At 37.2% G+C, this 26,530-nt stretch overlaps 1 protein-coding gene across 2 annotated transcripts in view; it reads left to right on the top strand.

Moving 5' to 3' along the window:
• The window catches only part of SLC4A4 (solute carrier family 4 member 4), a 347,176-nt gene that overhangs the window by 210,968 nt on the left and 109,678 nt on the right, over positions 1-26,530 (top strand). For both annotated transcript variants that reach the window (XM_037530399.2, XM_054688304.1), the window contains exons 8-10: positions 16,309-16,466; positions 24,012-24,099; positions 26,303-26,457. In XM_037530399.2, coding sequence (XP_037386296.1) covers positions 16,309-16,466; positions 24,012-24,099; positions 26,303-26,457 — 401 coding nt within the window. The remainder of the gene's footprint in view (positions 1-16,308; positions 16,467-24,011; positions 24,100-26,302; positions 26,458-26,530) is intronic.

Consider the following 26,530-nt stretch of genomic DNA (forward strand, 5'->3'; position numbering starts at 1 on the left):
AGATATGTCTACTTGTTTGTTTTACAGGCTGTTTTTTGTCACCCTATTTGGTGAGCTTAGTGAAAAGTACTTCTGTAGTTAACCATTTTCACTCAATGGTTTTGTTTTCAAAAAACAAAAGTGTTTTATAGATGATTTTGCTTCTGTTCCAGGGTGTGGTAAGAATGGAAGTGGAGGAGGCTTAGCAGGGGGCATCTGTTCTGTCCTTGCCACCGATCTACTAGTGTGACCTTGAATGAGTATTTAGCTTCCCTAGCCTGTAGGCTAGGTAGAACTGAGCATTTCCAGTCTCACAATTTGGTGAGAATGAGCTGGGGTACATGTTCTTGTCAGTGGTAAGTATCTAGGGTAGAGGGACAGTCTTTCCTTTCCCTATTTTAGCATTCTGTCTGTCTCTTCCCCTGTGCCTGGAAAGGCCAAATTCCCTATTCCTTGGGTCACAAAATCTTTCAGAATGTATTGTGCATAAAGATCTAAACCTCAGAGTAGGGGTCTTCATTATATACTTTCTCAGTTCAAAGACTCTTCATGCAGTGACTCTTGGGCTTTTTCCACATTGAGAAACCATTTGAGCTTATGCTGAAACTGTGGATGCATCAGAGAATTGCACAGTAAATTTGGGGGCACAAAAGTTGAGTATAATTTCAAAGTGCCCATGGACCCTTTGGATCCCCAACGGGACCCCAAGTTTAGAACTGCAGCTCTGTGGTCTCCTAAGAATCCTGTTGTTTCCTTTGATTCTGAGTGACGGGAACTGCAGGTGAGATTGAAGCTGGAGAAGGTAGGGAGCTGGAAGTATGACAGGATGCCAGGGGGAATGCCTTACCTGCCTTGTGGACCACATTGGGGTGACGCAAACAGTGGGAGTGGTGGACAGTGTTTTCTGAGCTTCTACCCATGGAAATCACCTCCAGTGGTGTTTTTCACGCCGTTAATTTTTGACTCTTGGTTGCCTGTGTTGCCTCTGATGATTCTACCCTCCCACCTCTCACTCCTTGAACTTTTTGTTTTTAAGAGAGCAGTCTATGTTTATTAGTTACCCCAAATGGGATGTGTGCAGGAGAGAATGCACATGAAACATTTCCCCTGAAACTATAATTTTCTCTTGAAGTCACTAATTCCACGGTGCTAATTTTTGTTTGTTTGTTTTGTCTTCATTTGGTTGTTCCTTTTGCAACCACTCTCTCCCATGGCAACTTGAAATTGTGGGGCAGAAAGAATGAAAGATACCCAGTGTTTAGGATCTTTCTTTTTTGGGATGGAAGAGGGAAAACTGTAAACAGATACTGCTTTTTGGATATTAATAGGTAGGGTGAGAGTTAGAAGGAAAACATTTCATGTTTTTTTTCCCACTGAAAACACAGTCATTCAAGGACAAGTGTGTCGTTCTGAGGGAACGCAGATAAAATGGTGCTGCTATTGTGAGGAATTTTGTTTTACAGTAGAGTTGCACTGATCTACCCACACTCACCTCAGCTTTCAGTTTATCTGATTTGTTTCAGCCTTGCCATGGGAAAGACACCTCTGGAACCTTCTCAAGTTAAACTTATGCATCTATATGTTTAGTGTGATTAGCTTCCCCAGAAAGGTACTATTGGATATATATACATATATATATACACATTTTATTTGCATTGATATTTCTTTTGATTTTTTTATAAATATATTTATTAATTTTTTTAAATTGAGGTAACATTAAGATTACCCCTGTTTTGTCAGGTGCCACAACTCTAGGACACCCCGAGTCCACCACCATAGTTAATTGTGCTTCCTTCCCAATTTGTTCTTACCCCTCCCCCATGCCTCTCTTGTCTGGATGCTTCAGTTCTATGGTCATCTTCCAAGGGATCATTTTTAAGCTTGTCTTTATCTCACCCTTAATTTAATTTCTCTATTCCACATATTAATGACACAATTTGGTATTTATCTTTCTCCTTCTGACTTATTTCACTTTGTATTTCCCCTTCCAGCTCCATCCATGTTGCTGCAAAGGCATGAGTTTTTCTTCTTTTATCTGAGTAATATTCCATTGTGTATATAGCTCATCTTCTTAATCCACTCATCTGTTTTGGGGTACATAGGTGTTTTTATAATTTGAGTATTGTAAATCCACTTCATGGTTATACATTTTTAAGTGTGTGACACAAACTGGGAAAAGAGATTTCTGTCCAAGTTTATTTTATTCTATTCTGGGAGAGAAAAAAATTACTTTGCCAGTCAACTCTTTCTCATATATTCTAGGAATATATTAAAGCTCTTACAAGATAATACTTTTTGTTACCATCGATTGAATATCTACTGTGCTTTTTCAGACACTGTACCAGTAGCTTTTTACATATTATCTACAATATATAATGTATTATCAACCTCATTTTATAGATGAAGGAGCTAAATGCAGACGATAAGTAACTGTGGTCTTTTCAGCAACTGTTGCTTCAGTTAAAATAAAATGACACTTTAGGGCACAGATATTTTTAGTGCTCAGATTTTCACAAGTGCCTCTGCTATTCAACAGTATTGGTGAAATAATTGCTTTTGATGGTAGGGAGCACTGAGCACTTGAAGTACAGTTCTAGTGTGTATACTTGAGACCCTTCCTTCTCCTTCACTCCCTCTGTCCAGGCATTCAACACATTTGATATTCCACCTTCTAATTTTTCTCAACTCTGTTTTCAAGATACTATGCCCACTAATGTGTTACTGCAGGGCCTAATGATATTCCTCAATTTAACACATTTATTGAAGGACCTATTACTCAGCACTGTGCTTACACACTTTCACACAAAATCTTATTTACTGTTCTTTACACTGTGAAGTGGTCATTTTTGGCCCTCATTTTACTGATGAGAAAACTTAGCTTGAAGAAATTAACTAATGGGTTCAACGTCCCACACCTAGGAAGAGGAAGAATTGAGGTTTACTTATAGCTCTGACTCCAGGAGAGTACAATTCCTGGAGCTCTCCAGGTTTATATTTATGCAGAGTGTTAATGTCCTATTTCTAGTCTTTTTTTTTTTAATACTGCTATTAACTCCCCACTTGAATAAGCAAATAGTGATCTTTCCTCTCCTTATTTTTCTTGTTATCTCATTTATTCTTGTTGATGTTTCTGACTCAGTATTACTATTTATCACTTTGCTTAAGACTAAGGACCCCCCAGCATAGGTATGATCACATAACCCCAAGCATTTAACCAATATGTAGTGAGCACTTGCTGCAAGGCTCTGCCTTTATAAGGCACGGGGAAAACAAAGTTGAATAATTTTATGGTTTCTCTTATAGGTTTCTTTTTTAGGGCCTTTCTAGAAGTTTAGTATAACAAGTCATGGTCATGTCAGTCAATGAGTACATCATGGTGAGTATGATCGTGAAGGGAAGGTGAGGGTTACATGGTTGAAATTGGCCTGGGAGAGTAGGGAAATTCTGGGATAAGCTTGCCTTGTAATTCTTCGCTAGAGTTCGGAGGCTTCAGCTGTAGTTGGCATCTAAGGGGCGGGGGTAGCGTGGGTGTGCATACAGATGGAAGGCATGTTCCTCCATATAGATTAAATTGAAATCCATATAGTATTTCAAGTCGTTGTCTTTGACACTGGAGCAGGTCTCTGGCCTTTACATATTGTGGGATTCATGACACAACCATGAAAGAAGAAAAGAATTTATTTTATTTTATTTTTTAAGAAACAGTGTGTTTTAGTTTTATTTATTTATTTTTATGAATTATTTTATTTTATATAATTCTTACATCATTTTTCATTTTTGCATAATGTATGCATTTTCATTTTGGTTATATTCCCCATACAATTCCCATCCCCTTTTTCTGACCCTAATCCCTCTTTCCCTCCCCCTGCCCCCCACTGTAGTGTGTCTCTGATCTATAGTTGCTTGTTGATTTTGATTTTTATGTTATTGCAATTAGTCTTTTTCCTGGTCCCTTATTTAGGTTTTCTAAATTCCTGCTATAAGTGAGACCATCCAGTATTTTGAAGAAAAGAATTTTTAAAAATAATACCAAACTCAGGTAGCACCTTGATTTTCTTTAAAGACTGTTAAAAGTGCTATTCTTTTGTTTTGAGTTTTCTCCTTCCCCCTTTTCTTGCTGATCCATTTTTTTTTTATGCTGGTAAATACTAATGTGCTTATTTTTAAAAAAATATAGGTTATCTGTACAGACCTAAACCATTATAGATGCTTACCACAGTTTGCTGTTTAAAAGGCTCAGAGATTTTTGGACAATGTCTTCTAAAGTATAGATGGCAAAATATAGTCATCAGAAATAAAAGGGTTTTCCAGCGTGGTGAAGTGGACAAATTAGTAAAAAGAATTCATGTTCTGGCTTGATTCTATAGCTTTATGAGTTTTGTGAAACCTCTTAAACTTTGTGAGCTTCAGTTTCCCTCATCTGTAAAATGGTTTTATAGTACATTTCTCCTTAACTTGCTATAAGAATGCAAATAAAATAGTAAATGTGAATGTTTAAAAAGTTGTAAATAGCTATAAACATATTGACATTTAAAAAAATGATATAACATGAAAATGTGACTAGATATTTTGACAAGTTGATTTTTAAAGTAGGTCAGTACTTGAAATTTCATCGTATTTAGGAAATCAGAGCTGAAGGATTGTACTTAATGTTATATTTAGTTTAATAGCCATTTGTAAATGTGCTGCTTTGCAGAATCATTTGCATTAATGGCGGTGAGATGTCTAAATTTGGAAGGAAAAATTAGAAAATCAAATTTTCACCCTCAGGGGACTGTTTTCATTTTGTATTTTTAAAAATGGAATAAACGAATAAAGTATGTTCACAAAGTAAAAACACATAGCCATGGAGGCTTTTGGCATCTTGTCTCATTTAATGACTTCGCACTCTTTCGTATTTTATACACTCTGGAAATCTCAGACCACATCTGAATGTTCAGTGCTAATAATATTATAAGTGAGTGTGTCTAAATTTGGACTCTGTGGACAATCAAGCAATGGCTCCTCTTTTTAGGCATCTTAGACATTGGGCCAATGTATTTTAAATTTAGCCACTAGAAGTATTCTTCTGAATCATAGCTGGAAGATAACCTAAAGGGCAATCACAACTTCCATTAAAAACAAAGCAAAAATGTTTGTAGTAATTGTTCTAGTAGTTTTCTCTATCATATCAAAAAAGTCCTTTCTGACAATTTAGCTTAGGCGATGAATATCCTTATTTAAGATAATTTCTCCTGTGTGTTCTTGCATTAAAAAACAATACTTGGCTAAGCTTATAAAATAAGTTTCTTTTTCTCTTTTCTGCCATTTTGTAGGCAACCATACAACTGACAGTAAAGAAGTGAGGTTTAGGAGTGGAGTGCTAGGGTGTGTTACAGATGGTGTTTGCACAGGTTATTCAGGAATACTGAAACCCTGTCGGCCCAACACTCTCTCCAGAAGATCATCAGGGGACCTGTGTACACAGAGAGAAACAAAGGCAAAGAATCCTTTATTGCTGGCTGTTGCTTTGGCTGCAATCCCCAAAGCAGACACCAGTGAACTGGGTGGAGCCTTCTGCATCCTTGGTAGCTATAAATGGCTTAGAAGCAAAACAGACTTCTTGCACACAGATAGCAAGAGTAGCCCTGCTTTTTGTTCTGACCTGGGCTGCTGGTAAGTAGAGGGAAGGTTGGCGGATAAGGCACAGCCTTCCGTTAACTATAAAAGTGAACTGTAAGCAATGCACTGGTCTTTAGTGATCATATTCCCAGAGTTTGCAACCTGTATGTTCGCTCCAAGTATATACACACAGCTTTTGGTAGGTCAAACCTATTTCAAAATTACCCCAGGGATAGTTTCTACGAGGTTGCTTTTGATGGCTTGCTGCTTTATCCCAGCCTTGTTAGAGGCTAATTTTAGCCAGAGGAAAGTATTGTTGATTTGTTTATATTGCATTTATGTTGAGTGGTAGGATATTAGAGTTTGTATAAAATTAGAAGCTAAAGACAGAAATATATCACTCAGACAGCACATCCAGCTGATATCCCCTATATGTGCAGAAGGAAGGGGAATAGGGAGGTTTATTCTCCATATTGGAGAAACTGAAAGATGGGGAAAAGAGTGAGCCCCACTTTTTTCTTGTATCTTGTCAGAATGTCTCTTATCTCTTCTAATTTTACAAAATTCTTTAAAATATGTATTAAGCTATGGAATATATGGCTTTAGTTTTTCACTTTCCTTTATTTTCTTTAGGGGTTTCCTACCAAAGGTGTGCTATATTCAAGTTAGATTTGCAGTGAAAGAATAGTTTATTCACAAACTGGTAATATAATCATTAAATTAAAACATATGGGTTGGGATTGCACAGATCCGTTTATATGCAGTTTTTTCAATAGAGCAGTTGACCTCTGTGTCTGTGGTTTCCTCATTCACAGATTCAACCAGCAATGATGTCAGTTGATTGACTCTGAGGATGTGAAACCCATAAACACAGGGGGTCTTGAGCATCTGTGAGTTTTGGTATCCTCAGGTCAGGTTGTAGAGGGGCTGTGTCCTGAAACCCATCCTCCATGGATACCAAGGATGAAAATAGTTAATTTGGGGGGGAGTCAAGAGTTGTATGTGCAGTTTTTAAATATGTGGCGGGGACTAGAGTTCCTAACTGCCAGTTGTTCAGTGGTTAACTGTATATATATATATATATGTCGATATCTGTCTATATATATTATGCTATATATAATATAAATAAATATAGATAAACCTAAGTGACAGTTATACAGATATATACATTTATATACCATCACTCACATTATGAAATAGAATATGACCAGTGTTGTATATTTGTACTCTATGCCATTATTTCAGCTCTTATTTTTACTTCCTTCCTTCTGCTTTCTTTGGTTTTCACTCACTCAAGTTTGTATATGTAATGTCATAGTACTATTCTGATTCCTTTAAACAGATTACAAAATCCTGGCTTTTAAGTTTGACTTGCTGGAAAAGTTAGTGTGATGCAAGATAGTCCATCATAGCTAGAAATGAAGTCTGTTGGAAACATTATTTTTAGCTTGGAAATTTCTGGTTCATCAGATATACAACTCTGAGCCTCCAACTACTCACAGAATCTAGATCCCAAGGTTCACAGACTTAGAGACAGGTGTTATGTTAGAGAGTTATAGTTGAGCCTACCAAACAGACTGAGTCACTTGTCTGATCGCTACAAGGATAAAGATGTCGTCTCCTTTTTCCTTTCGCTTGTTTTGTTCTGAGAGAAGACAGTCAACCTTCTTCTTGTAAAGGTTCTGTAACCCTCCCATTAGAAAGAATGTCCCAGTGAATTTTTCAGACTCTAATCCATACATTTTCCTAAGATACAGAGAAAGGAAGGGGCAAAGGCAGAAACATGGTAAGAAAATACTTTTTCCTTCTCTAAAAGTTGATACTATTGTTTGCATATAGCAAATAAATAAATTCATACTCAGAGAGCATAAATAATTTACTGAAGTGCTATTTGAGTTCCTTGAATCTTAACCTCAAATAGCATATTCCTGTCCTCCAATGTCACATCTTATGCACTACTCAGGAGTCACCTCAGTGAGATTAAAATGCATAGTCACACTTTGAGAATGAAAGAATGTAATAATAATAGTTACATCAGGCCATTGGAACTGTTACAAACAACTGGACAGGTTTGATGACCCTACTTTACTACTAACATACTTATATTTGCTGTGGAAGTACATGTTACAAAGGTAATTTGAAATGATTTTGAGCTTACCTGATGAGTTCGTTTGGGAAAAAGTAAGAGCTGGAAATTTCCAAAGAATGGAAGGGGTGAAGTCAGCTTAAAGAGAAAAGAAGCTAAGAAGGAGAAGAGGGGAAAAATAGCAATAAGAAAGCCAAGAATAAGCTCTTTGCCTAGGAAAACAGGTGGATGTTAGTCTGTGGACATGAGGCATTAGACAGAGTGAACTGAGAATAACTACAGATTGGAAGATTAAGTCATTTTCATGGAGAAGAAAAAATATATGGAATGTGGTAGCAATCTATATAAGCTATGTAAAAATAACAAGAAAATGACTGGTTTAATGATTTTTCAAATATCATTTATAGTAAGAATATTGAAAAGCCTGTAGAATCACCTAATACATCAGATTCATATGACAAACCATGAGTGCTTTAGGCTGTAGTTATTTCATCACAGATGCACTTATTTTAACATATGCTAAAAGTGGTACAGAAAAAGAGGGTGGGTTTAAATATCTGCCTCATGATGGAAGAATAATGGAGTAATAGCCTGACTTACCAGATGATGATGTAGGTCTGAGGGTGGTGGTAAGGAGACTAGAACGACATATTGCTGATCAAATGGCTGTCCCTGACAATTGGCATTGATCGGATGTTACCTTATGGCTGATCCTATATAAAAAGAAAACTTAAAATGGGCAAAGTGCTTTCATAGAAGTGGGCAAGAGTATCTAATACCTGAATTGATAGGGAAGCTTGACTTTTTCAAGCAACTATATATGATGTATATCATTTGCATATGAGTAACTTTTTCATCATCACATAGAGGTATCTAAGCTACCTGATCTATGGTCCATCCTCTTGTTCTGCTGTTACCCATTCATAATCTCTAGTTTCACTGTCTGTTGCTGCCATGATCACTGGGTTGTTAGAAAATCACTCAGAAAATGAGGAAGGCTAAGGAATCAAATTTATGGCAGAGGGCAAGCCCTATAATTTCGAGTTGGTATAGTAAAACCTTACTCTGGAAGGAAGTATACAGACTAGTATAAAAGGAATCTGAAATGTATACTTCTGAGCTATGTGGAGATTCCTCAACCTACTAAAGATAGAGCTTCCATATGATCCAGCAATTCTACTCCTAGGTATTTACCCAAAGGACACAGAAACATCAATTCCAAAGAGCACCTGCACCCCTATGTTTATAGCAGCACAATTTACAATAGCTAAGCTTTGGAAACAACCCAAATGCCCAAAAATAGATGACTGGATTAAGAAGATGTGGTACATATACACCATGGAATATTACTCAGCATTCAAAAAAGATTCACACATGCAATTTGCAGCAACATGGATGGAGCTGGAAGGGATCATGCTCAGCGAAATAAGCCAGAAGGAAAAAGAAAAATACCTGATGGTCTCACTCATAGCAGGAATCTAGAAAACCTAAATAAGGGACCAGGAAAAAAAGAAAAACTATATGAAATATATACTTCTGGATTCACAGAGTTTGGTAGTATAGCCTGATAAAAACAAAAATGGGTTGCAAAATTGCTGAGCTAGCTTAAGTATCTTTTACCAATTGTAATTCCACCTGGCAGTCGTTTTATTATGATAAAGAAATTTACAAATGTGTTAAGGGTACATGGTTTGTTAATTTAAACTTAAACCTTTTTCTCGAGTAGGTTTTTTATTCCAAAATTGGTTTAATGGTTGTACCTTTTTTTTTAAAAAAAAAATCTTTTTTATTTATTTATTTGTTTGTTTGTTTGTTTATTTATTTATTTATTCATTCAAGCATTGGGTACAGTCAGAAGTGCGGGAGGGTGAGAGAATTCACCAGAGCCAGAGCGGGGAGCAGAGCAGGCAGAAGGACCGAAGTACACTGCTGAGGGGAGCAGCGGGTGGCAGGAGAGGTCTGCGCGCCATGTGGGACCCTCCTCTGGTGGCCGGGGAGCAGCCAGGGATCGAACTGGCGCTGCAGAGGCTGCGGGCAGCTTCACAACCCAGTGCTCAATTGCTGCGCCACTGGGGAGGCCCTAATGGTTGTACCTTAAGAGGACTTTTCAATATATATTTTTTACTAACAACCTTCGTGAAATGTTAATACCACATATATACTTTATTTCTGTTCTCTGCACTGTAGCCCTTGGTACGACCAAAAACTTTTAATAACTGGGCACATAGCAAGTATTTGAAATCCATTTCTTTGAAATCAACATTGGCTAAAGAATTTTTTCCCCCACTGTGTGTGATCTCATAGTTGACCCTGCATAAAATCTAGGATGGGTATCCCTTGGAGAAGCAATCACTGGTCTATAGGAAGGAATGTCAAACTTTCTTTGGAATTCAATCCAGATGCATTTCTTGGGTGGTTTTCAACCTGATTTGAAAGCCCCAAATTCTCTTCTTGTTTTCATTATCTTTTATTACTCTTTGTAATTCCTAGTTATTCATTACTCTTTTGTATAATGTGTACTGTTTTTGTGGGTTTTTTAAAGTATTTAATTATTTTGCACAGTTTATTGCACAAACCCAGAGTTGGTAGTCATGCTTCTTCCTTCATAGATATTATTAGGGTACATGAAAAAGATAACATAGATGAATCAGTATTTCATGACCCACCTTCAAAAAAAGGGATCTTTAAATAAGCCTTGACTCACAGAAGAGCCTTCCTTGAACTCTGTTGCCAGGTATAATTGTTGCATATTGTGACTGACTATTGAAAATATATTTTTCATATGGTATTTATCTTTCATTATAGTTATTTCTCTGTTCTCTCCATTGAACTACAGACTTCAGGAGATTAGGTCTGTCTGTTCTCTGCAGTATCTGTCACAGTTACTCTCAGACCTTGAACATTATAGGCACCCACAGAATTTCAAGAGAATGGAGTTGAGAGTGGAATTAGATGGGAGATGAGAACATTTCTGTCCAAAGCAGCATTTTTTAATCTGTTTTCATGCCAAAATGTGCCTTATTTATCTCCTAGTGGGAGATAAAGCATTCTCAGTCATACAGTGATATTCAAAGGCTCCGAGAATGTCTAAAATATAGAAACTTATTTAATTTTATTTAACCTGGCACTCCTCAAATTTATTTAACAAATACACTTTTGTGAAGGGTCTGGACTCTTTGGTAGACAGAAACCACCTCAAGTTAATTTAAGTCCAAATGGAATTTTCTGCCTTATGTAACTGGTAAGAATTCTTCATGAGTTCACAAAATGGACAAGCTACAGGACCTCGGGCCTGGGACTGAGGACTCAGCAATCTCTATTCTCATTCTTTTTCTCTCCTGATTCTGTCTTTCATTTTGAATGTTGACCCACTCTCTCCTGGTGGGGTTAGCCCTTCCACACTATCCAATGTAACTGGCACTTTCAGCGTGGATTGGAATAACCTCAGGGGAAAGGGGAATTGTTGATTTTTACACATTAAAATTTTGATTATCCAGAAGGATTTGGGTCCTGCTTGGGCCATACTTCTAACCTTTGAAACAATCACTGTTGTCAGGAGGGGAGTTTTTTTAGTATTGGCCATATCTAGGCCTCTTGTCCCCTCAGATGACCTGGGTGGTGGTAGCATGTCCAGAACCTACTACTTTTTTTTTTTTTTTATTGAGGTAACATTGGTTTACATCATTGTATATTATTTAAAGTATAAGATCACACCTTTCGGGTTTATGTTACCCCATCACACTCACTGCCAAAGTCCTGAAAGTCCATTACTGTCGGCCGCTGTTCTCCCTTCCCACTCTCTCCTCACTTCAGCTCCCCCTGTGGTAGCCTCAAGTCTGTAGTCAGAGTTCCAGGGCTTGTTGTTTTATCTTTATCTGTATTCTACATATAAGTGACACCATCTAGTATTTGTATTTCTCCTGGGTATTTCGACTCGGGTAATCCCCTCCAGTTGTTGCAAAAGGCAAGGGTTTATCTTCTTGTTTTTTTTTTTTTTTTTTCTTAATAGCTGAGTAGTACTTCATGGTGTATATGTACCACATCTTCCTAATCCACTCGTCTGTCTTTAGGTGGTTTGTATACTTTGTATACTTTGGCTATTGTAAATAGTTTGGCAATGAACATAGGAATGCATATGTTTTTTTCAGAATAGTGGTTTTGTTTGTTTGTTTGTTTGTTTTGCATTCTTCAGGTAGGTACCTAGGGATGGACTTGCTGGATCAGATGGTAGATTTATTTTTAAAATTTTGAGAAATCTCCATATTGTTTTTCATAGGGGTTGGGCCAGTCGACATTCCCAACAGCAGTGTATATGGACAGAAACTACTACTTTCAACGAGAAATTAAGAAATGTTGTGGAAAGGACATAATAATAAACTATCATTCATTCATTCATTCAACAAATATTTGTTTAACCTTTCCACTCAAGCACTTCAGTAGGCATTAGGGAAATAGCACTGAGCAAAATAGATGGATATTCCTACCTTCGTGGAACTTACATTGAAGTGGGGAGGCAGAAAATAAAGATTTAAGTACCTCAAATAGTGTGCTTCACAGTGAGAAGTTTAAGTACAAAGAAGAAAATGTAACAGGAAAGAGGAGTAAAGAAGTACTTGTGAGTAGAAAGAGGTTCATGCGATAACAATTGCCACCAGGGAGACTCACTAATGAGAATGTGACTTTTAAATGAAGATCCAAAGGCTGGAGGGAGGGCCATGCAGAAATTCTATTCAGAAGCTACAGCAGGTGTAAGCACTTGGAGGTAAGAGTGTGCCTGGCGTGTCGCCGGAGGACACAGGGGCTGGAATGGAGGGCATGGGAGAAAATTGGGAAAGAGCAGTAGAAAAATTTGTATACACTTGTTTGAATTCACTTTTGGAGAAATGATGAATGATGGCCAATAGAAAGTTTTGAGCAGAGAGGTGACTTGATCTGACTCTGATTTGACTGCTTTGCTGAAAAGAAGTGGTTGGTGGCAATGGCAGAAAAAGATAATCCAGCCAGGAGGCCAATGTCATAGCCCAGAAAAGAGATGACTGTAACACGGACCAGGGGTGTGGCCGTGAGAGTGGTGAGAAGTGGTTGTGCTCGAGGTATACTTTGAATGTAGATGAAACAGAATTTTCTGATAGAATTGACATGGGGTGTGAGAAGAAGAGAAATGTTGATGATGACAGCAAGGCTGGGCCTCATCGATGGGGGCGTGTGGCTGCTGTGAGCCAGGAGAAGAATGTGTAGCAGATCATGGCCTCAGCACTGCAGCCAGAGTCTACGGTTTGTTTTGGTTTTGCTTTGTCTTCTTGTTTGCTTTGCTTCTTTATATTGCACATATGAGTGAAATCATCTGGTATTTGTCTTTATCCTCCTGACTTATTTCACTTAGCATAATTTATTCAGGTTCCATCCACATTGTTGCAAATGCTAAGATTTCATCTTTTTTGTTTGTTAAACTATGACTATTCTGTTGTGTATTTATACCACATATTCTTTATTCAACCATTGATGATTTGGGGTCTTTTTTTAGTGATACAGAGTTCATCCCTTCCACTCAAAATGTTTACTGTAGTTAAATTCTGTGCAAAGTAGGTGTTCAGTGCAAAGTGGGAATAAGCTTTTTTACCTCTTAAGAAAGTAGGGGAAAAGAATTCCACCTTGAAGAAAGCGTGATCCAGAAATGAGTTCTCAAGGAAGTGGTCTTCGATGGTGCTGAGCTCTGAAGGCTGAGCTCTGAAGGGTGTTTAGAAAAGACAGAAATGAGGGAAGGACATTTTTGATAACGGGTGTGGGAGTCTAACTACATAAAACAGGGTGGGGGTTATGGTCATATCACCTGCTGAACTAGCGCAAAGAGTCAGTGGGAGAAAATGGGAAATATAGGTAGATTATTATAGAACCATGTGTTCAGTGCTTAGTAATACTGACTCTCTCTGAAAAGTTTGAGGATTATTCCAACAGTGATGTTTTGTTATGCATTTCGGTCACTTGGTCATATTGCACTTTTCACTCTACTCTGAGTCACAAAGCACAGTTTCATTACTGCAACTTCCTTAGGCCAGAACAACAGTTTTGGCAATTTGATGTTTTAAGATACTTCCCATGACTTCTCTTTTCATATCCTGTATAATGTAAACAATTTTTTTTTAATACTAGCATTTCTTAGAGGATTAATCGTATAAACTTTGGAAAATTCTGTTACTGCTTAGAAGTAGTCATGTGCCTAACTTCTAAAAATATATATCTTGCCTTTGATTTTTTTAAAGATTTATTTATTTATGCATACAAGAACTGGGGTACAGGCCAGAGATGCAGGGGGATGAGAGGATTCACCAGACACAGAGTGGAGAACAGAACAGGCAGATTGACTGAAATACACTGCTAAGGGGAGTAGTGGGCGAGACAGGAGAGGTCTCCCGCACCATCTGGGTAGTTCCCTGGCCTGCCGGGGATTCAACTCATGCTGCAGAGGCTGTGGACAGCTTCCTAGTGTGCTCAACCCCTTGCACCACCAAGGAGGCCATGGATTTTTTTTTTTTTAATTTTGGATTTCACTGAATTATAAGCCCTAATATCCTTTTTTCCCTCACAACTTTTTAAGAAATACCAAATTAAAGAAAAAATACTATATAAAAATGCTACTGTGAGTGGTGGAGCTTTAGGGATCAGCTCTCATTTTCCCTATTTTAGAATTCTTTAAATTGAAATTGAAAATAACCTGTTATTATAACATTTTTAGTAATGAGGGACCATGCCTGCCTCTTCCCATATCAGCAGTTCTCCATGGGAAAAAGACTATACTCACTCTTAATTCTTGACAGAGAGATTGATAGTGGATGATAAGAATATATCAGATGCCTGTGCCTTTCCTATAGTCCTGCAAAATTCTTATCTCCGATCCTTCTGTGACTGTTGAAATGTTTTTCTAGAACTGTTGGAGGTATTTCCCATTTTTTCCAAAAATGCTTGGACCATCCAATTCTAGGTGGGAGTTGAGAGGACGAGAAGAGGAAGAATAACACCTATGAAATAAGCTTTCAAAGAGACTGTGTTAAGAAAGTTGCACTTTCCAAGAAAACCACTTTACACCTTTACCTCTCTCCTCAGGCTCCCTCATGCCGCCTCCTTCCTCCTCCTGACCATCAATTCACTTGAATTTCACTACAGAAATACAAGTCCTTAGAAGCCCTCATCTTCACCCACCAAATCTCTCATCACCTCCATTTATATCCATATAGTCTGCCTTCCCTAGTTGGGGCTAATAAGCTTTCTGTGTTTCCACCTGAGAGCAATGCCTCTACAATGAGTGGACATTTCCTCTTAGTAGTTCATGAGCTGCTTTGTGGTTAGCCACGATCTCTGGTGCAGCGTTAATCTATATCAATTAGATTAATCTCATTAACATTCTGAAGTGTTATCATTTTTCCCTTTATAAAACATCTCTTTTTGCCTATCTCCCTATTTCTTGTTTTTTTCCTGGCAGCTGTATTTCTCAAAATAATGATCTCCACTCCCTATCTCACTCCATTCCTTGTCCTCCTCTGGGTGCCCTGGTATCCACTATAAACAGTTCTTGTCAAGACCACCCAGCACCTCAGTCTTGCTGAATTCATTGACCAATGCTTAGTTCTCATCTAATTTGATCTTCCAGCAGCCAATATACTTTCCTTATTGAGTCCTGATGCTTGTGTACCCTGATTTCTTCTCTCCCTCACTGACTTCCTTTTTCAGTGTCCTCTGTCACTTTCTCCTACATTCCTATGAAAGGTAGAGTGGCTTAGGGTTTAGATCTTACATCTCTTCTTGATCTACACTCCCATCCTAGGGTGTATTATCCTGTGCAGTGCTTTTACATACTGTTTGCATGGTGATATCTCCTAAATCTATGCCTTCCTAGTACACCTTTCCACTTGGGCTTTTAGTAAACAAGTCCCACCAAAAGCATCCAGAATTCCTTACTGTGACCTTCAAAGTCCTTACGACCTGGTCTCCCTTACCAATGCAACTCCATTTGCTGCTACTTGCCTTCTTTACTTCCCACCACACTTATCTTCTTACTTTTCCTCTAACTGCCAAGCTCCTTCCTATCTCTGAGGCTTTGCACTTGCTGTCTCTTTACCTAGAATATTTGTTGCCCAGATCTTTGTTTGACTTGTCTCCTCACTCCAATGTCAATTGTATTTCTTCAGAGGCCTTACCTTTCTAAAATCGTATCTTCTTGTCTGTTTTGTTTTTCCTTCTTAACACTTGTCACTACTTTAAATCATATTTTGCTCTCCCTTTGCAGAATGAGCCCCAGGAGGACATGTAGATAATCTACCCACCCCTGTATCTTTAGGGCTTAGATCAGAGCCTAGGTCATAATAGACTCTCAAACATGTTCATTCAGTGAGTGAATCAATAAAAAAATGGAGTTATACTATATATTGTTTTATATGTAAAGCACAGGATTATACCCTCAGTATTTTTTAATCCAAAGTACAGAGAAATGTTTATTATAATAGAACAGTTAAATATAATGGGAAAAGGTTTAGTGAGGGCCTTTTGCTTATAGACTTATTTAAGGAATTCCCTTCAGTGATATATGGGGTGTCTCTTCTTGTTCCCATCTCTGGAGATAAGTTGTTTTCTTGATATTTCTCATGCAGCTGAAGAATAAGTTCATGAAAAAACTGCCCCGTGATGCCGAAGCTTCCAACGTGCTCGTTGGGGAGGTTGACTTCTTGGATACGCCTTTCATTGCCTTTGTCCGACTACAGCAGGCTGTCATGCTGGGCGCCCTGACTGAGGTTCCTGTGCCCACAAGGTAAGCTGCTCCCTGACCTACAATGTCATAGGGAAATTTCTTCTCCTTTATACTAGAAAATACATGTCAGAAAGGTGGAATCTGACATAACGACTTAGTCTGATTTTTGTTCTAACGAGTAACATGGCACTTGTATACTAGTAATAATAACAAGTATAATGATTTGCAAAGCGTGTTAGTTTCTTATGTGTTAATCTATTTAATTCTTATAATAATTTAAAAGTACTAACTATAAAAGGTATCTGGATTTTACAGATGATGATACTGAGTCTGAGTGTTGAGTGACTTGTCTAAGGTCATAAAGATGGCAAAGCTTCAGATGTTAGAGTTGTTTTCATTTGCTCTATGTTTTAACAAAGAGTTGGTAGTGGGTACATACCTGCATATATTTATATGTGTGTTATACATATGTAAAATTCATTACTGTAAAATTAAGTTGAACACTTAAATTCACACGCTCACTTTTTTTTTAAAGATTTATTTATTTATGCATATAAGAACTGGGTTACAGGCCAGAGATGCAGGGGGGTGAGAGGATTCACCAGAGACAGAGTAGAGAACAGAACAGGCAGACTGACTGAAACACACTGCTGAGGGGAGGAGCAGGTGAGCCAGGAGAGGTCTGCTGTGCCATGTGGGTTGCTCCCTGGCCAGCTGGGGGGGTCAAACTTGTGCTGCAGAGGCTGAGGATTGCTTCATAGTGCGGTGCCTAACCCCTTGTGCCACTTGGGAGGCCCCCACACACTCACTTCTTATGTTGTGTCACATAAACTTTCATTTCAAAAGGAGGCATACAGTCATGAGCTCACAACACTGGAGAAGTCATCTTGTTTCTCTGAAAATGAGCTCAGTTAAACTAGAAAGCTTGACTTGTAGAGGGCATTTAGGTGAATAGATGGTAATGCTCCACTTAAACATGTGCTAAAAGAGTTTAAAGAGAAATTTGTGCTTTTCAGTTGACATCAGAAATTATTATATGATTGTTTTTTATCTTTTTAATGTGCTTTCCATGGACTGCAGGGCAAGGGCAGGTGACTTTCTTTAATGTTCTCCCATGTGAACAGGGAGGACTGTCATTCTCCTTGGTGAACTCAGGTGACTGGAGCATCAAGTGACAGTAACAAGGGGTTCAAGATTTTTAGTCCCAAGTCAGAGGGAAAATTACGAGAATTAAGACCTCCCAATTTGTAGATTATAGACCATTCTCTCTGCTCATCCACGTATTTTCTCCTATCTTCCCTCCCACCACATTTTTATACTCCATAGACTCTTAAAATAGTAATACTACTTGGGACAGAAATTGGCCAAATAGCAGAGAAAAGAGATGATCATAGTTTATTCAATTAATGGGATTATTAAGATTTGTGTTTTCTGCATTTTAGTTTCTTGCTTTGAAAGCATTCCAGTGGAGCCTTGCAGTTCTATCTGAGCAATCACCTGGCGAACAGATCGCTGACTCAGGCATGGCTGAAGTCCAGCTTGTGTGCCCCTATGGCTTTTATCTGTGTCTCTTCAGATTAACTTTACTGGGGCTTAAAAGAAAAAAAAAATTGCAAAGAAGTGTTAAATTGTTCTTACTTTTTTGTTTTTATTATTATTTTTCTTTGGATGCTATAAATAAAAGTTATTTTAAAAGTCTCTTTAACAAAAGTAAGAATCCATTGAGTAGCAAATCATGACCATTTTTGTGTGCTTCTCGTTATCTGGATCTTCTCTTCCTCTCCACTGAAGGATGGTGCTGGTCTAGAGGTAAAATACATCATATGAATCAGCAGAAAGAACCTAACAAATCAAGCAACTGTAATTCAGTAATGTCATGTAACTATTTCAGGGCAATAATCTGAACAGTATATCCTTGCCTGTTGACATTTTTTCCAGGAAATAGTTTTATCCATTTGCTGTCCTCCAAATGAGTGCAAGCTGTAATCACTGAATAGGGAGTCTCATTAGCTTTTTTTTTTTTAATGTGTATGACTAATGTGGGGCCATTTACAATGGTTGCATCCTGTGAAATCCAATAAAGGAAATCCCACAAGGAATGTGGTAGTCATTGTGAAGGACTGCTCTGCTCTCAGCCGTGTGGTTTAACGTACAGGCTGCCCTGTTGGACTGCAGGGAGACCCAGTTCTGATTTTGTGCACATCTTGTAATGTGCATCTTGTAATGCGTAAGGTTTTTCCTTTTGAAGATGCGGTAAAGTTATGTTGTTATGTTTATTGTTATTATTGCTTATAATGAACAGAGGTACTCCGTGTACCATTTAGAAAGTGTGATTCTAGAAGCTCCCTTTATTTAGAACTCACATGTTTTTCTATTTACTCTTTTTTTTTTAATAGAGGCATGTTTTATTTATTTATTTGTTTGTTTATACATGCACTGGTACAGTCAGAAGTGCGGGAGGGTGAGAGAATTCACCAGAGCCAGAGCGGGGAGCAGAGCAGGCAGAAGGACCGAAGTACACTGCTGAGGGGAGCAGCGGGTGGCAGGAGAGGTCTGCGCGCCATGTGGGACCCTCCTCCGGTGGCTGGGGAGCAGCCGGGGATCGAACCGGTGCGGCAGAGGCCGCGGGCAGCTTCGCAACCCAGCGCTCAACAGCTGCGCCACCGGGGAAGCCCTCTCTATTTACTCTTAATTGATGCATTTGATTTTCTACTTGCAGCTGGACTACTACCAATTTGGTGGAAGTTACCTACTTAGGGACTCTTCTTGCCATGTATGAGAAAGCAAACAAACTCTGTTCTTTGATCTTGGTGACTTGGTATAGGACATGTTTATATGTTTGCTAGCATCTTGCAGACAGCTTGCTTACTGTCATCTTAGATCTTTCCACAGAGACTGCCTGCCAGGTACTCATATTTGTGAGCTAGAAAGGGAATAAATGTATTCCCATTTTACAGTTGATAGATACTGGTAAAGGGAAGATTCAGTATCAGTGCTAGAAATTGAATTATGGATTTTTGACTCTCAGACCAGACTTGTAGAATTTAAGGAGATAGCTAAAATGAATTGGAATGAAATATTTTAGGATTTTCCCATGAAGAGTAATAAAAGTCTCTGATTAGTTTGTCTGTTTCTGCCCTCGATTTTTACATCTAAGATATAAAGTTATTCAGTGAGCCCACTCCTCTAAAAATTAGTATGTTTATTCCTTTTGGTATCACTGTAGGTTAATACATAATTTGTATTATAAATAATGATTTGTTTAAAGTCGTCTGTGCTTACTTGTCACAACCATACTAGAGGGATTGGGGTAGAGGTCTTCTTAGTTCAGTTCTCTCTTTCCTAACAGTCCAGCTGTCAGCGTCTGTTTTTATCAAATGGAATATGGTATCTTATGGTGGGCTTGTAGTCTTCATAAATCTATTGTGGAAGTTAAAGTTAAGCCACATTTTCCAAAGCCTCTAAATATGAATAATGGGTTATTTGATTCACTGTTGTTTTGATAGAAGGGAGTAAAGAATTGGTACATGCTGAGTTTATTCTAGAAATAGCTGTGATATATCAGGAAGGAAGGGGGTGCATCCTTTCTGAAAAGATTGAGTGGTTTAGGAAGGCTGCCTCTTTTTCTGATATTATGCTCTGTTTCTGCCTATAATTATTTTGTGAATGTGAGTATAGTCCATTGGTTCCGGACACAGATCATCTGGCACTTATTTTTGTTGTGGAGAATGCTAGAGGCGTCCTCCCCAGGCATAATTAGTTATATGAAAACGCTCACAAGGCTGGAAGCCCTCATGAAGATTCTCGAGACAATTAGGCACTATTAAAAATTCTAACTATGTTTTATTTCTAATTATGAATGAATAAAAGGAACTCAGTAACATGAATTAATTTTTTCCCCTGAACTGTTATCATGGTCTGAGCTCTAACAGTCACACAAATGTGATGTTTACTCTAATTTGTTAATAAAGAAAAAAGCTTCTGGTTAAAAATAACATCTGTCCACTTAGCAAAAAACAGCTTGGGTCATGAAAAGAGTTTTCAGTACATTATAAAAGCTGTTAGGAAAGATGTACATCTGTCATAAAAGTTGTAACAGCTTTCACTTCTTTGAGGGTGGAAGGGGAGAGAACACATTTCAGGCAAAGGTAAATTCAGCTTGATGAGTTGTTCTGTGTTCTTAATTTCCCCAAATCTCTCTCCCCATTTCAACAGTGTAATCCAAATTAGAGGTTTCTTAAGGGTCTCTGTTCCTAGTGGTGAAAATTCTTGACCTCAGTCATGTTTACTGCTTCTTATAGATGGCCAGATTTTCTCTACATATCATTTTAAGGAGATGGACTTACTGAATGGCTTCTGACTGGAGTATTAATATTTTTTATAATATAAATATAATGTATTATTCTTTAATAGATATGTATGAAATCCATTATGATCTGGAGATAAAGAATTGTTTTTTTAATAAAAGTTGCCTTACCCAATAAAGAGGAATTGTACAGCTATAGCTTGTTTTATTATGTATGGGACCCTTCACCAACAAAAAGATTATGATTCACTGAAGGCTGAGGTGATGGCTAGCATATTTTTAGCATTAAAATAATTTTTAATTAAGGTTCATACTTTGTTTTCGAGGCATAATACTATTTTACACTTAGTAGATGACAATATACTACAGACATAACTTTCTTATATCCTGGTAAACCAAAAAAATTGTGACTGACCGTATTGGGATATTCACTTTATTGTGGTGGTCTAGAACCAAACTTAGAAAATCTCCCAAGTGTGCTTGTACTTTTATGTCTAGATTACTCAAGTGATATAATTCTCCAGTAGTGGCCTTATTGCTATGATATATGTTAGTCATTATTTGTCAGCTTCTTCCATTCATTTCTGGGTACATTTCTTTTCTTCTTTGGTACATTTTTTTTTTCTTCTCTGGGATGTAGGCCAGAGATGAGGGGTGGAGTGTAAGAGGATTCACCAGGGACAGAGTGGGGAGCAGATCAGGTGGATTTACTGAAATACACTAAGGGGAGCAGCAGGTGAGCCATTTCAACTGTGGGTTATGTGGGTCCGCTGGGCCATGTGGGTTAGCACCCTGGCTGGGGATTGAACTCAGATGGTAATGGTGGTAGTGCTGAGACAACCCTTAGGCCATTTTTGGGTACAGTTTAGCAGGGAGGCACCCCATTTTTGGGTACAATTTAGCAGAGAACAAAGTAAATATTATAGAAAATATGCGACCTCATCTCATAAATTTTAACTTAGAAGCGCCATTACTCTGTTAGTTCTTGGATTAGTTACCTATCATTTGCCAAAGTTTATAATTTAGCACCATTAGTGGCAGAGTTTTTGTTTTTTGTTTTTTTTTTTTACTTTCGAACAAGGCAATATTTGGCTTTGATGTCCTATAGTCAACCTGATAATTAACTCATGTAGGTTCGTAAATGTGTATTTTCATAAGGTGTATCTGTAAACTATAATCATGATGGAAATGCTAGGGAGAGGTAGGAAAAGATACTGACTGGTTCTGAAAAGGCTTTCAGATATTATATATTGCTGCAAAACTAATATTTAGATACATTGTAGCAAAGGAAACCCATTATTTAAAAATATATTCAGTCAAGTATAGAGAGCTACTAGGTATTTTCTCTTGCTGCAGTGCAACTGCCCCATTTTGCCTAAAGCTATGGCCTCATTGCCCTGCCTGACAGCTGGCCTATAGTTAATAGGCAAATAGGGTTGACCAGTATTTCGGTTGTTTCTCAATGGGATTTGTGTTTTATTTTAGTGGCTAAATCATTTTTGCACATGTTATGCTCAAATCAATGATCGAACCCTTTAGAAAAATACATTTTGCTGTCATAAAGAAGCACTTTATAAAACTATATTTACTGGTATAATTTAAATCCATCTTTTAACTAGAAAAGTTCTAGTATCAATAGAACTTAAGTGTTGGATGAACTAATATTCAATTCTAATGACTTCCTTCATATGTGAACAGACTTTCTTCCTTGCTAATTGCTTTTGTTATTTCATGTAACGTAATAACACTTGAAAGTGAATGTGCCACCCTGTTCCAGAACTGGTTTCTAAGCAAATAAGTACTGAACACTTTTATGGTTATTCTGGTATAAAATCTGTGTGTTCAAATTTTCAGATAACTTCTTATGTTATTAGGTTCTATTTTTCTATTTGGATTAGATTTTATGATGAAGAAAAGAAATGATCTATTTAAGGGCATTTGGAACACACCCTAACACTTTGAAGAATATTTGCTGTCAATACTTTTTTATTTAAAGTAAGGTGTATAAATAAACATGTAAAAAATAAAATGTTACTAAGCAAAGCCTAAGCCATTCCTGGTCCCATCAAGTCTTATTTAACATTTTTTTTGTCCCCAGCTAAGTATTCACATCACCTTTCCCCAGAGTGGCCTATGGAAGTTATTGGGTAGCTTTCCTCTATGCAGTCACAGCCCTGCAGTATAGATTGTGCAGGTAATACTAGACAGAATCGTGTGCTGAAAAGAACAGGAGGTCTGTCTGCATATTTTCATCTACTACTAGGCACAGTCTTTGGGTTTCTCTATTAACCTAAAGAACCTCAGTGTTTTCACCATTCAACAGGAATCTTGTTGCAAAGGGTAGTATGGAATTTATATGAGGTGATGAATGCTTTGCATGCTTTAAAAAGCTGTGCAAATGTATGATATGATCATTTTTACTGTCCTCAATTTCTCCACATTAGGTGAGACAGGATCATAAGCAGGGCAGGAATTTACTAAGTATTGCCTTTCGTGTGCCTTTTTTTTTTTTTTTTTCGTTTACTTATCAAGTTTCCTCCTCCCCACTTTGGACATGCATATTTGCCCTGTGATCACTGAGGGATTCCTTCCAACATGATAAGAGGTGACCTAATTCAGGATAAGCTCACTGTTACAAATTTTAGGATCACTAACTATGGAGCAGTGTTTGTGCATTTCAAGGGAAGTGTGGGAAGGAAAATGAGGACACCCACAAAAGAATTTTAACTGTCTGTGAATGATGCTTTATTTTGAATTTCTCTCATATTTATCTTTCTTGAATTTAACTATCAAGTCCTAGGCTATCAAGAGAACTTGATTTTTAATCACTCCCAGTCCCATTCACTTCTTAGTAAAAACATTTCTTTAAAGTTGGGAGAAGATCTTCTGTCACTGCCCATGTTGGTCAAGGAAAATCAGAGAAATCGGAAGATTAAGGCTTTTCTTATTGTACTTAATGGGTTGTCTCCAAAGATTTTAAAAAGTCATAGAAGTGGAGAAAGGATAAACTTCAGAAAAGAGAAATTTAATGACTCATAAAGGGAAAGTTTTCTTCTCAGTGAATGAGCTTCTCAAGTTTCCATGCCAAGTTTTTCTTTGCCTCTGATTAAAATGAACAATGATTTATGTTTCACAATAGTTTGAAAGAGTATTTTTCATATTACTAAGAAAATTACCTGTGTTTTAAAGGTGAATTTTAGGCCTAACATTTAAATAAACTAGGATAAATGTGTCTAAATTTTATCTATTGAGATTGATGAAATATGTCTTATAGCCTTTGCTTTTTCCTTTTCCATTAGGTTCTTATTCATTCTCTTAGGTCCTAAGGGGAAAGCCAAGTCCTACCATGAGATTGGCAGAGCCATTGCCACCTTGATGTCTGATGAGGTAGGGAATAGAAAGATAGTGATCTGGGAATGCCTTATTTGTGTTGTTGTTGTACTCTTGAGTTGACTATCACAATTTATTCAATTATAATTGTGTGGTTCTATATAACGTAAGGTACAGTCATATCAGCAAATGAGCTGGCATCCACACACTTTTCAAAAAGTCAGTTTTATCTTGGAATAAAATATATTTCCCTTTCTCTAAACATTTGAAATTTTTACAGTTGATGGTATATTATATATTCTTTAAAAAGTTCAGGTGACTGTTTTTATTGAAAATTTATCTTTTAAAATGTTTAATATATTCCAATATACATATATATATATACACCATTTTGTTTCAGAAATGATGGATTCTATAAAATATTGCATAATGAAATGGATGATGCATTTTTTCTAAGATATAAAAAAAGTACCTGCTTTTATGGTTTTCTTATTTTCTCGAAAGGAATGATATATTCAAAATTGCCTTAGTAACCATTACTGTAGAATAACTTTGGAATTATGACCTTATGCTCATAATAATTTGAATGTTGTTATATACATTTAAGTATAAAACAACTCCAAACTAATCTCATAATTGGAGAAATGCTATAAGAATATAAAGTCATTAATTTTAGCTTCTTTGTCTTTGTAGATTACTATTTTCCTAAATGTTTTGCTTTTGTTTCATTGTTTAATTTGTCAGTTTCTCCATGTGTTAAGTAGAGAATAGGAAATTTGATTATGGAAGTTCTGTTTGGTGATTATTTAGGTGGTTAATTAATTCTGGAGCTAGGAGCATTGATGAATAACTATTCTGTTTTTGTTTTTTTCCCTTGAGAGAACTAAGCATCCCAGTGCATTTTTTCATTTATTTTTGTATGTTTATATTTTCTTTTAGGCAGTTTTTCCTCCTTATATATCAATTAGGAATGCTTTAGTCTGCAAGTGACAAAATATCTGACATAGTGGCTTAAACTTTGGAGTTTATTAGCTCAAATATCAGGAAGTTTGAAGGTGGATAGTATCTAGATTTGGTTTAACTTAGCTGCTTAGTGATAAATCAAGAACCAAAGCTGTTGCTTTATGGTCTTATGCTGGCCATTGCAGTTAGCTCCAGTCATCCATTCTGTTGTCAAGGCAAGAAGGCGGAGAGTAATGTTAGTTATGTCTGTCTCTGTCAACAGGTACTCTAAAAATTTCCCAGATAGCCTTTTCTTTTTCATTGGTCAGAATTGTCCATCCTTATCTGCACAGGAGGTGTCAAAAGCGACTCTCTGACTTTCTAGTGGTGAGAGGTAACTAGAGAAAATGAGGGTAAGGCTGACTGTGTCTGCCACAGATGATACATTGGCACTTAGCATTGTCCTCCTCTCAATCCCACAAACCCCAGATCATTACATGCTATATATTATATCAATAATTTTTTAAAATTTTTGTCAAAAAAGGTGGTTTAGTAGCAATCTTTAAGAACAGACAAGCGGATGGCCATCTCTTCTGGAAAATAGAGAATTTTACTTACCTGATATGAAAGAATTAAGTATGTGTAAAGAACTTCAACATCATGAATTTGATTAGAAAGAGTAATTGACAAAGAGGAATTCTGGAAACTCCATTCTTTGTATAAAAAAGACATGAAACATTTGCTGTCTTGGTTGGTTCAGTTATTGCCTTACTCAAAGATAAACATGTGATTACCTGCTTAAAGTCCTTTGCTTCATGCATTGCCAATATATTTCCAAATTTTCTTTCTTGAGTAGCTAACATTATTTCTGTGTTTGAGAATTGTAGTATTTGGGTCTTAACCTGGGTCTTAACACTCAGCTTGAACTTTTCCTTTTTGTATTATCAGCAATGGTTTGTCCCAGTACTTTTTAATTCAGGGAATGACTCTTCAGTGTATTTCTCAAAACCATTTTCATCTGCCTTCCATAGCAACTATATCAGTAATGGTACATACCAGGGGGAGATGAAAGGAAATGTTGTTTAACAGTACTGGTAGACAAAAGCACTACCCCCCCACAGCTGTTTTCTCATGCCTCTACCTATATTTTGGGGGCTCATAATCTGAATACCTAAATATTTTGGTACAAGCTAAATAATAGGAAATAATTTTTAATGTAACATTAAAATGGATTATCAAATGTGTTCCTCAGCTCGTTTTGACGTGTGGGGCATGTAGATATTTCTCTTGTTGGATCAGCACATCTCTTATTCTTTAGGTGTTCCATGACATTGCTTATAAAGCAAAAGACAGGCAAGACCTTATTGCTGGCATTGATGAGTTCCTAGATGAAGTCATTGTCCTTCCACCTGGAGAATGGGACCCAACAATAAGGATAGAGCCTCCTAAGAGTCTCCCATCATCTGACAAAAGGTAAATTATTGGCAGTTTTCAGAAAGATTTTTTTTTTTAGCTATTGCCTAGTATTTTCAGGTTCCCATTTCAC

The sequence above is a fragment of the Talpa occidentalis genome, unplaced genomic scaffold (genome assembly GCF_014898055.3).
Source record: "Talpa occidentalis isolate TD23 unplaced genomic scaffold, MPIMG_talOcc4v2.1 talOcc4.6, whole genome shotgun sequence".
Lineage (NCBI taxonomy): Eukaryota > Metazoa > Chordata > Mammalia > Eulipotyphla > Talpidae > Talpa > Talpa occidentalis.